The sequence below is a fragment of the Phyllopteryx taeniolatus genome, chromosome 8, assembly GCF_024500385.1.
Source record: "Phyllopteryx taeniolatus isolate TA_2022b chromosome 8, UOR_Ptae_1.2, whole genome shotgun sequence".
Taxonomy (NCBI): Eukaryota; Metazoa; Chordata; class Actinopteri; order Syngnathiformes; family Syngnathidae; genus Phyllopteryx; species Phyllopteryx taeniolatus.
The window spans coordinates 10,715,396-10,727,623 of record NC_084509.1 but is presented as its reverse complement, the minus strand read 5'-3'; the positions used below and the strand labels follow the sequence as shown (position 1 = coordinate 10,727,623).

The following is a 12,228-nucleotide window of genomic DNA, read 5'->3' as shown; positions in this document are numbered from 1 at the left end:
TAATGTGAGATATTTAAAAAAAAAAAAAAAGCTATAAAATAGATAAAAAGATAACTAATCAGAATCGGAATCCTCTTTATTTGCCAAGTATGTCAAAAACACACAAGGAATTTATCTCCAGTTTTAGGAGCTGCTGTAGTACGACAATAGATAGCCATTTTGACGATAAATACTTTTGAGACATAAAAACTTCACTACGGAGAGTCACTTAGCCTCTAGCAATTTAATGGTAAGAGGGAAGAAACTGTTGGAATGTCTGCTGGTTTTAGTTTGCATTGATCGATAGTGCCTACCTGAGGGAAGGAGTGGTGTTGACCAGGAATTGGAAGGTCCAAGAGGATTTTGCATGCTCTTGTCATAGTTCTGGCAGCATGCGAGTCCTCAAGGGCGGGTCGGGATGTACCGACAATTTTTTTCTGCAGTTTTGATTGTCTGTTGCAGTCGGAGTTTTTTGTGGCAGCACTAAACCAGACTCTGATGGATGAACACAGGACTTACTCGATGACTGCTGTGTAGAACTGCCTCAACAGCTCCTGTGGCAGACTGTGCTTCCTCAGAAGCCGCAGGAAGTACATCCTCTTCAGGGCCTTTTTGAGGATGGAGTTGATGTTGGTCTTCCACTTCAGGTCCTGAGAGACTGTAATTCCCAGGAACTTGAAGGTCTTGACAGTTGACACAGGGCAGTTGGACAACATGAGGGACAGCTGTGGCGAAGGATGCTTCCTGAAGTCCATGGTCATCTCTACCGTTTTGAGCATGTTGAGCTCCAGGTTGTGTCGGCTGCACCAAAGCTCCGGCTGCTCCACTTCCTGTCGATACGTAGAATCGTCACCGTCTTTGATCACTGTGGTGTCGTCTGCAAACTTCAGGAGTTTGACAGCCAGGTGTGTTGAGGTGCAGTCGTTCGTGTAGAGAGAGAAGAGCAGCGGAGAGAGGGCGCCCCGGTGCTTATGATGCGTGTGGATGAGGTGGTGTCCCCCAGCCTCACGTGCTGTGTCCTGCCCGTCAGGAAGCTGTAAATCCACTGGCAGATGGCAGGCAAGACGCTGAGCTGGAGAAGCTTGGAGGAGAAGAGTTTGGGCATGATGGTGTTGAACGCAGAGCTGAAGTCCACGAACAGGATCCTCGCAGAGGTGTTCTAGGATGAAGTGCAGTCAAAATATGATGGAAATGGTATGATTATGACATACCACATTTGTTATTGTAACATTACCACTTTTAATTCCTATAGAATTTAGGGGTCCATGTGATAGTTTAATTTGCGTTCGGAATATGGGGGGGGTCCTTGGAAAAAATTCACGCTATAAGGGGTCCCTCGACCCAGAAAGTTTGAGAATTCCTGCTCTACTGAACTCCTCACATCTTAGCTTTATTTAGAAATTAATCATTCCCTCATCTATTGACTCATTCATTCACTAACTTGCTGACTGGTCCATTCACTCAGTCATTTGCTTTAGCATCTTCTTTGTCACTCACTAATTCATTCACTCACTTGATGACTCAGTCATTTGCTCTTTCTCTCGCCCATCTATTCACCCAGTTACTCTCTGGTTCATTTTATCACTCGTTTTCTCACTTACCTTTTCACTCATTCACCGACTCACCCAGCCACTCACTGATTCGCTCAGATATTTACTCTTTGAGTAACACACTTATTCACTGACTTTACTTCTCACTCACTGCTTCATTCAGTAACACTCATTTACTGTGAAACCTACTTACCCTGTTACTCATTCACTCACTGGTTCACTTACACCCTCGATGACTCACTCATTTGCTCACCCACTCACTCACAGATTCATTTATTCACTCGCTAACTTGTGTTTTCATTTGCTTGCCCACTGACACAAACTAATTCACTCACTTCCTCACCGCTTCATTGAGAAATTTGAAAATTCGCTCATTAACTGTGGTGTCTACTTACCCTGTCACTCACTCGACTTGTGTATTTGCTCATTCGCTCACTCACATCTATTCATTCACCCGCTCACTCACAGATTCACTCACGCACTATTTCAATCAGCAACTCTCTAATTTATTCTGGAATCTGGAATCCCTGTCATGCCCTCATTCACACAATAGTTCATTCACTCACTTGTTCAATGACACATTAATTTTCTCATTCTTTCACTCAATTGCTCTGTTTACCCACTCACTCTCTCACTGATTCATTCATTTGCTCACTCGCTCCCTTATCATTTCATTTACTGAACTGCCAACTCACTCATTTACTCACAGAGTAACTTATTCATTTACCTACTTGCTCCCTGGCTCAAGCACTCATTAGTTCATTCAGTTATTTACAGTCTCACACACTCACTCACTGAATTTTCACTCCATCATCCACTTATTCACTAGTTTATTCACAAACTCACTTACTGTCTAACTCACTGGCACATACAGTATATTCACTTGACTCACTCAATTGCTTATTAATTAACTCTCTCATTTACTCAGATGCCAATTGTCACTCGTTCACTAATTCAGTCTCTGACTTATTCCCTCGCTCTCAACAGCCTCATGTTATCAATCCTAATTGTATTCAAACTAATTGTCCATACACTACAGGTTAAATCGATCGTTATGATTTGTTTAATTGGGTGTACAGTATGACTTTAGATCCTTTTGATGTTTCATCATTTGTAAAAAAAAAAATTTTTTAATGGCAGCGTCACTTTGATGATCCCCTCGAAGTGTTTGCATGTAAAATGGAATGTTAACATAAATATCTTTGATTTTAAATTGAGTGAGTTGTTGAGTCAAACATCAATGCAGTGACGTCAAGGGGTGTGAAAAGGTACGCGGTGTGAATGTATCTCACGTAACTGCATGAAAGCATGTTCAAAATTTTCATAAAACATCACAGTAAAAGGATACACCAAAAATGGCCGTGAGCAGAGCTTTCAAAATATTTAGAAGATGACATCATTGCACTGATGAAGCCACATGACTGAGATTCATTTCAATGACATCATGTCTGCTCTGGCCAAACCTTGAGCTATGTCTTGACATCAGAGCACCTTGAGGGGCTCAAATCCGCTTTTCAAGTGCACCTTGTGATAAGATTTAATTCTCCAGATGCTCCTGAAGGCAGTGCTGGAAATACTACAGATTTCATGCCATTTCTCTTGATTTAATGAGAGCAGCAAGAGGTTTTTGTATCTGCCCAGACCCTGGTTGCTGCCGATGCTCTATAACTCATTGTGTCCCGTTGGCAGGATGTCAAGGGGCAACTCTTATACTGAGGTGCAGGTCAAGAACGTGCAGGGAAAACTTGCAGCGTGTTATGGCTGCCTCTAACAATGGCTTTCCTATTCAAGCACATTTCTCACTGTGTTTCACAGTGTTACTCCTGCTGACAAAACACACTGTTAATGGCATTTGAAAACCATAGAAAAATGATGGTCTTGTATGGTATGATTCTGATATGTATTTGTATGGTGACTATATGGTGTGATACAGTATCGATTGGAATCATGATTAGATGTGATATATGATATTGGTATATGATGATAAGGTATGGTTTGCTAATGCAGGGCTCCAAACCAACATTTGTTTTACTAGGAGCACAGTGATCCCTAACTTAAAATTTAAGGAGCACAAGCAGGAAATTTAAGAACACACACTGTAAATCGACTTGCATCGTAAATATTCACATTTTCTCTCATTTTCACTGTATTACTGGTAATACACAGCCACTCATCCTGAAAACGAGTCAGACTCATTATCAGGATTTTTTTGCCTTTAGCCCATTAGGTTTACTGGTAGATAGTAAGCACCGATGGTCCTTGTCACCATTGTTCACTCTTTACAAGAGTTACTGGATGTGAAACCTGTTGATTTGCATGATGATCCCAAGAGCCCACTTTTTTCACACATTTGCCAATCGCAGTGGTCATTTGCTCCCCCCCAGTCTCACACACTGCCCTGCCTTCTTCTCCTTTGGTGTTCAATTCCTGTCTTCTTCCTTTGGAGTTAATGTTAGCTGGCAAACTAGTTCAGTTGTACATCATCACCAGGAACGAGGCTGAAGTGTGTAGCAGAGGTTTGTCAGCAACAAAAGGTCCATCCATCCATTGTCTTCCGCTTATCTGAACCTCTGGTGAGGTGTCTGGGAGGCATCCTAAACAGATGCCCGAGCCACCTCATCTGGCCCCTCTCAATGCGGAGGAGCAGCGGCTCTACTCTGAGCTCTTCCCGGATGACCGAGCTTCTCAACCTATGTCTAAGGGAGAGCCCGGACACCCTGCAGAGGAAACTAATTTCGGTCGCTTGTATCCGGGATCTTGTTCTTTCGGTCACGACCCACAGCTCGTGACCATAGGTGAGGGTAGGAACGTAGATCGACTGGTAAATAGAGAGCTTCGCCTTTCGGCTTAGCTCCTTATTCAGCACAACAGACCGATACAAAGTCTGCATCACTGCAGACGCTGCACCTGTCGATCTTGCGTTCCATTCTTCCCTCACTTGTGAACAAGACCCTAAGATATTTGAGCTCCTCCACTTGGGGAAGGATCTCATCCCCAACCTGGAGAGGGCACTCCACCCTTTTCCTACTCAGGACCATGGTCTCAGATTTAGAGGTGCTGATTCTCATCCCAGCCGCTTCACACTCGGCTGTGAACCGCTCCAGTGAGAGTTGGAGATCACGGCCTGATGAAGCCAACAGAACCACATCATCTGCAAAAAGCAAAGATACAATACTGAGGCCACCAAACCAGACCCCCTCTATGCCTCGGCTGCGCCTAGAAATTCTGTCCAAAAAGGTTATGAACAGAATCGGTGACAAAGGGCAGCCTTGGCGGAGTCCAACCCTCACTGGAAACGAGTCCGACTTATTGCCAGCAATGCGTACCAAACTCTGACACCGGTCATATAGGGACTGAACAGCCCGTATCTGGTGGTTCGGTACCCCATAGTCCCAAGCACCCCCATAGGACTCCACGAGGGACACGGTAGAACGCCTTCTCCAAGTCCACAAAACACATGTGGACTGGTTGGACAAACTCCCATGCACCCTCGAGGACCCTGGCGAGGGTGAAGAGCTGGTCCACTGGCCACTGACTCTGCTTTCTCATCGGAAGGCGTGTCGGTGGAATTGAGGAGGTCTTCGAAGTATTCTCCTCACAGTGTTGATGGTGCACTGCTTCCGCCTCCTGAGACGCCGGACGGTGGACCAGAAAGTCGTTCTACATGGCCTCACCGAACACCTCCCACGCCCGAGTTTTTGCCTCAGTGACCATCAAAGCTACATTCCGCTTGGCCAGCTGGTACCCATCAGCTGTAGTATTTAGTATTAGTATTTAATAATAATGAAAAAAAACATCAGAAAATGTACTGTTCGCACGCAAATTTGTACCCCCATAGCTGAAATTTTAGTGGCAAAATACCACCATTTAGGGGCAGTCTGGTACCATGTATTGTATGATGATAAGGGACGGTATTTTATGATGATTGGGTATGGAATGCAATGGAAGGGTATGGGTATGGTATGGTATTGTATGGTATGGTTTTGTGAAACAGGCTATGATAGGTGGTATGATATCGCTTGATTTGGTATGGTACTGTATGATATAATATGATATTGTATATGGTTTGTATGGTTTGATATGTTATTGTATGGTATGGTATGATGTGGTATTGTATGGTGTATGATATACTGTAATATGAATGTAGTATTATCTTAGGTATGATATTGTATGGTGTGGTGATCAGCTTTTGACACTGAAGATATCCATCCATCCATCCATTTTCTGAGCCGCTTCTCCTCACTTGGGTCGCAGGCGTGCTGGAGCCTATCCCAGCTGTCATCGGGCAGGAGGCGGGGTACACCCTGAACTGGTTGCCAGCCAATCGCAGGGCACATACAAACAAACAACCATTCGCACTCACAGTCACACCTACGGGCAATTTAGAGTCTCCAATTAATGCATTTTTTTGGCATGTGGGAGGAAACCGGAGTGCCCGGAAAAAACCAACGCAGGCACGGGGAGAACATGCAAACTCCACACAGGCGGGACCGGGATTTGAACCACGGTCCTCAGAACTGTGAGGCAGACGCTCTAACCAGTCGGGCACCGTACCGCCACACTCAAGATATATTCCCCATTAAAGCGATTGTATTATCACAATAATTTTCCCATTCAAGATAAAGTTATTATGTGTTCATTGCTATAACCTGATTATATAGACTTCGGAGGTGATCGAAACAAATCAAATCTTTACCTTTGACCCACTCTTTCCTTCTAGCCCATGTTTTCAGTCACACCCGGCATGGCGACCAATGCCAATGGAGGCGCGGCCGCAGCGTTCAACCCGTACCTTGGCCCCGTGTCGCCTGGCCTGATGCCCGCCGAGATCCTGCCCAGCTGCCCGATACTGCTCACCAACAGCGCCAGCGTTCCCGTCCCGGTCGCCACCGTGGCTCAGAAACTGATGAGGACGGATAGACTGGAGGTGAGACGCACAAAGACATGTATTATGGAGATTTTGAATCATAATTCTATCACATCCATCCGTTTTTATGCAAAACTCTAGTAAATACAGCAGCCATTGAATATTATTTCACAGCCCTGCAAAGCGATTAGCCTTTGAAATGTGTGATTTGTCTGAATATTAAAGACCCTTCCCTCAAACAGCATCTGTGTGTAGACTTTAATTATGTATCTAGTACACAGTTTGTGTACTCTACACTACAACCATTACCATAATATGGTCATTACCCAGACTTAAGCAAAGAGGAGGAAACATAAATAAGAGTAGCTCTGTGCACACATTAGCCATGCCCAAGTTTCCCAGAATCACAGCCAAACCTGTACAGAATCTTTCCTTCTTCCATGAAATCAATCAGTCACATGATGAGCACCGCTCGTCTAGCTGTGTGCATCTAATCATTAATTGGACTGTAGCTCAATCTCATCCATTATGCAGCCCCACCCGGGAAACAACGCCAGCAGAATAACGAGCTAATTGTTGGCACGCAGGCGGGAGGTGGGCGACAAAGTTAGGATGGTTACATTTAACACGTAACAGTAGGCGGTCAGGTAATTAATGGCGGTAGGGGGTGATGAGGAAGTCGCCGGGCATACGACATGCAGAGCGAGGGGGATTGGATCAGTGACAGGACAAAATAGATTGTGGGAGCAGATGGGGTGGGGCTAAAAGGAAAATCAATTTGGAGACCTGTTGCCGTCATCAAGGGAGAAGGCTCAGCAACGCTATCAGATGCAGAAGACAGAGCAGGGATTAGATTTCATTGCAGAGTCAAGTGTCACACTGGAGACGAGAGCAAGTCGGCAGCCTGCAGCCTTTTCATCCAAATGATCATTTAAACTATCTCATTCCGCTATTGTTAGCATTTTCATTCAAACGCAGACAAACAGATTATAAAACATTTGAGGCCCAGACCATGCCCATCAGAAGTTTTGGCATGAATGATGACTTTTTATTTTTACATTGGAAATATCTTTTTTTAAATTATATTTTTATTTGTATTGTGTCACAATGTTTGGCATCACGCACACAAACATTGGTGTTTATTTTGTTACTAACTTAATAATAACAATAATAATCCATCTATCCATGAGCCTATTCTAGTTGATTTTGGGTGATAGGTGGGTACAACCTGGACTGGTTGCCAGCCAATCACAGGGCATAATAATAATAATAATAATAACAATAACAATAATAATAATAATAAATAGTAATAATAATAGTAATAAATAATAAGTGGACCCCCACATATTCACCTCTTTAGATTTTATTTTGACCAGAGACCCCACTTATTTGCTTTTTTAAAAGACTTTTTTTTTCATGCAATTACAAGGAGCATCAACTATTTGCAGATTTTCGCTATTCTCTGTCAGGCTTGGCCCCTATGCCCTGCAGATTAGTGGGGGTCCGCTTTACAGTAATTGCTTTATTTTGTTACTATTTATTATTGTCTATTTGTTAATAATAATAGATATATCTAATAATACAAAACATAAATGATTAATAATCATTGAAATTACAAAATTATTATTTTAACAGATGTTATTATAAGTTCTTGTAAACAACTGCAACAAAAAATATCAAATAATAATTATTGCCAAGTCATTTTTTTATTAATTAGGCCCTATTTTTGTGACCGCCATAAATCGGCGCAGCAGGCGGCCCCGCTGTGAGAATATTTGTTTCATGCATTTTCGCAGTAACTCTACTTAGCCTCTTTCCACAAAATATTCCTCTTTTCATTTGAGTCATCATCATTGTTGCTGTGCCTTTTCCAGTCATGACTTTCTTTCAGTTTCTGATTGGCTAAAATGGCGGTCTGGTTAGGGATTATAGCATCAACTGTTACTTTAACATCATTGGTATGAGAAGAGGCGGCACGGTGGCCGACTGGTTAGAGCGTCAGCCTCACAGTTCTGATAGTTTTTCATGTATAACCGTGCACATGTGGACAAAGCCCAAATGTGCTGGTGATTTGCCCCCTCGGTCATCATTTGCAGCTCAAATTCATTAGAAACTCACTTTGCTAAAAATATCCTTGGAGCCAGACATATTTGAGTTGCTGCTGTGCCATTCAAAATAAACAGAGCTGGAATCATGTGGATTATCACGCACTGGAGTCGGGAGATATGTTACACACAATTTCCCTCAGTCGTGGAGAAATCTCCTATTTTAGAAGACAAGCGGCTCTGTGAAAATATTTTCCAGAACACTCAGTCTTATTCGGTCTGCGTGTCTCCCCTTAAGTGTTGCCATAGTGCAGCGTTTCGCAACTCCCATAAACTCACATGTTGCTTTTTTACCTGCAAGCGCGCCTGATGCAAATGGGAGAGAACGACGGTTACCATGGGGATGGAAATATGATTAACGGGCCCTTCATTTGCTTCCCCACCTAAGCACTCTGGGCGGGTTACAGCTCACTCTAATGCATGATTAAGCACCGTTAAGGGAGACATGCCGGTCCACGCCGGCTGCAGGGAACATCAAATCGCTCCAATTTGGCCTCACTCTCTTTTCCGACTACTCTTTTTTTTTTAACCACCATACACTGTCTACCACTCTCTCTCTTGCTCTTGTCTCCTTGATCTCGATCTCTCTGTCCTTTACTCTGAATTCATCATCTACTCCCACATTTCCTCTCCCTCCCTCCCTCCCTCCCTCCATCACCCACCTCACCAACATCTGCCTGACAACAAGACGGCCTCTTTTTTTCTCAATAAGGCCAGTTGTGGCGATGGTGGCGTTGGGAGAGGATGAATGTGTATTATGTGTGTATATTTAGAGAGCTACGTGGAGGCCTGAACCCAACTGCTCGCTCTGATTGGTGTTTGTAGATGATTAGCCGTCATGGCGACAGATAGTTTGTGCACAAATTGCTTTATGCATGCAGACAGCAGGGCTGATAAACAAGGAATGGGGAAAAAGGCTAGGAGATATACACACAGGGTGTTATGATATTAAATCTGTTTTAGTGCGATTGAGACTCAGCAGAAGCAAACTGAGCTCAAGCAGAAACGATAAGTTATTGCACGCCTCTTTAAAGTGTCAAAATGTAATTCTAAATGGAAAAAAAACATTTTATACATGTGCTAACCTTGTGTATATGTGTGTGTGTTGGTTAATATGTCAAAGTCAGGTCCCCTCTCCTTCAGTGTTCATATTTCCCACGGGCCTCACTGAGCAGCGAGTCTCCCGCTTTCCCAACCATTTGCTGCTCCCTGTCGTCTCTCTAAAGAACAGCAACGCGGCTGATTTGAATAAATGTTCAACGCGGCGTGATTGAGGAGCCCGTAAAAATGAGCGTCGCTCACGCTCTGTTCTGCCTATCAATCCAGAGTAATGCCTCCACCCGTCAATTAGATTGATTGTCACTGTGTGCCTGAAGTGATCATCATCTTGTGAACAGGCGAAGCGGATTAATTAATTCATCAAATTATGAAGTAAATGAAGCAGTGGATTACTGACGGCTGTGACTTTGCCTTTTTAGTGTGTGTGTGTGTTTTTTGTTTTTTTTACATTCTCAAAGTAGGTAAGTATAGGGCAGCACAGTGACCTAGTGGTTAGTACATCTGCCTCACTAGTTTGGGGTTCAAATCTCAACTGTGGCTTTTCCTGGACTGATTTAGGAAGTTTTTGTTGTGCTTGCATGGGTTTTCTCTGGGTTTTTTCCTCTCACATTCCAAAAACATGTTACGTTATGCAACCTTCACACTATGTTCCCCCTGGCAGCATTGTAGGCAGCATGTCCACACGAGCGGATATGTCAGTTGTGCGTATGAGCGAATTTCAGTCGTGTTTGTGAAAGAATCTACATCTTGGATCAGGAGCTGGCTTAGTAGAAGCATGCGTGGACAGCCAGCGTGGATTTACACCAGCTTAAAACAGACCACGGTCATGATGCAGTGAGGGATCCTGGGTAAAGTAACCCATTTTAAACTAAAAAGACATGTTTTGGCAACAGCTTTTTTCCGGAGGGAAAGCGGTTGCTGAAAATGTGCTAGCCAAAATGCGTCATGCGTCTTTTATGGTCTTCTGCGAACCCCTAAAAAACTCCAGGACTTAATCACGCTATAGATAGTTTTCCATCCATCCAACCATCCCTCCATCCATCGATTTTCTACACCGCTTATCCTTACTCGAGTCGCAGGTATGCTTGAGCCTATCCCACCTGACTGCAGCCGAGGTGTGGGGTCAACCCTGAACTGGTTGCCAGCCAATCGCAGGGCAAATACAGACAAAAAAATCATTCGCACTCACATTCACACCTATGGGCAGTTAAATCTTAAATCTTAATTTAGTCTTCAATTAACCTACCATGCATGTTTCTTGGAATGTGGGAGGAAACTGGAGTACCTGGAGAAAACCCACGCATGCGCAGGGAGAAGAAGAAAAAGTAGAAGAAGAAGAAGAATCATCTTTTCTTGTCATGAACATGCATGCATGCACATGAAATTTGTTCTCTGCATTTAACCCATCACAGTGAACACATACACATGTTAGTGGAACACACTGGAGCAGGGGACAGCTGAAGCGCCCGGGGAGCATTTTGGGTTATCAGTGTCTTGCTCAAGGACACCACAGCCGTGAGTCTGGGGGATGTTGGCGGATGGTCCAGTCGAGATCTTGAACCTAGGTCCCCAACGGTGGCAGGCGATGATCTTAACCATTGGGCCACGGCTGCCCAATGGGCATAAGAAATGGGCATATTTTGGGGCATAAGACTAGAGTGTCCACTAATATTAAATAGTACATTATACCACACATTTGTGCTACAGGTATGTCGGGAGTACCAGAGGGGCAACTGCACCCGTGGCGAGAACGACTGCCGCTTCGCGCACCCGTCCGACAGCACCATGATCGACACCAACGACAACACGGTGACGGTGTGCATGGACTACATTAAGGGCCGTTGCTCCCGGGAGAAGTGCAAGTACTTCCACCCACCCACTCACCTACAGGCCAAAATCAAAGCGGCCCAGCATCAAGTCAACCAGGCGGCGGCTGCCGCAGCCATGGTAGGCATCCTCGCAGATGACTTTAAATATATACATGGCACGTAGAACAGATAGACTGGCCACTACTTGTGAGTTTCTAATTAGAAGACTCATCTATCTTTCACTTTACCTCTCCATGAGATCTTATCAGGGCTCGACTGCAGACGGCATCAATATTACATTGTATACCGTGGCATTTAACTTTTTAAATTAGCGTAGTTTATCGTCTGAGCATGAACATGGAAATTATCCTTTTAAATGCCTACAGTTCACATAAAGGCAGTATTAAACAGAAGTCAAGCATTCGCAATTCATTTAGTTGTATTTTGTAATTTAAAATATATATATATAAAACAATCTATAGGCGGCACGGTGAGCGACTGGTTAGCACATCTGCCTCACAGTTCTGTAGACCGGGGTTCAAATCCCGGCCCCGCCCGTGTGGAGTTTGCAGTCTCCGCGTGCCTGCGTGGGTTTTTTCCGGGTACTCCGGTTTCCTCCCACATCTCAAAAACATGCGTGGTAGGTTGATTGAAAACTCTAAATTGCCCTTAGGTGTGAATGTGTGTGCAAATGGTTGTTTGTTTATATGTGCCCTGCGATTGGCTGGCGACCAGTTCAGGGTGTACCCCGCCTCTTGCCCGAAGATAGCTGAGATAGGTTACAGCACGCCCGCGACCCTTGTGAGGATAAAGCAGTACAGAAAATGGATGGATGGATAAAACAATCTCTTATCTAATGC

At 44.1% G+C, this 12,228-nt stretch overlaps 1 protein-coding gene across 11 annotated transcripts in view; it reads left to right on the top strand.

Annotated features, from left to right (window-relative positions):
* LOC133482189 (muscleblind-like protein 1) overlaps positions 1 to 12,228 on the top strand; it is a 109,969-nt gene that overhangs the window by 84,094 nt on the left and 13,647 nt on the right. For all 11 annotated transcript variants that reach the window (XM_061782014.1, XM_061782016.1, XM_061782013.1 and 8 more), the window contains 2 exons: positions 6,250 to 6,456; positions 11,268 to 11,507. In XM_061782014.1, coding sequence (XP_061637998.1) covers positions 6,250 to 6,456; positions 11,268 to 11,507 — 447 coding nt within the window. The remainder of the gene's footprint in view (positions 1 to 6,249; positions 6,457 to 11,267; positions 11,508 to 12,228) is intronic.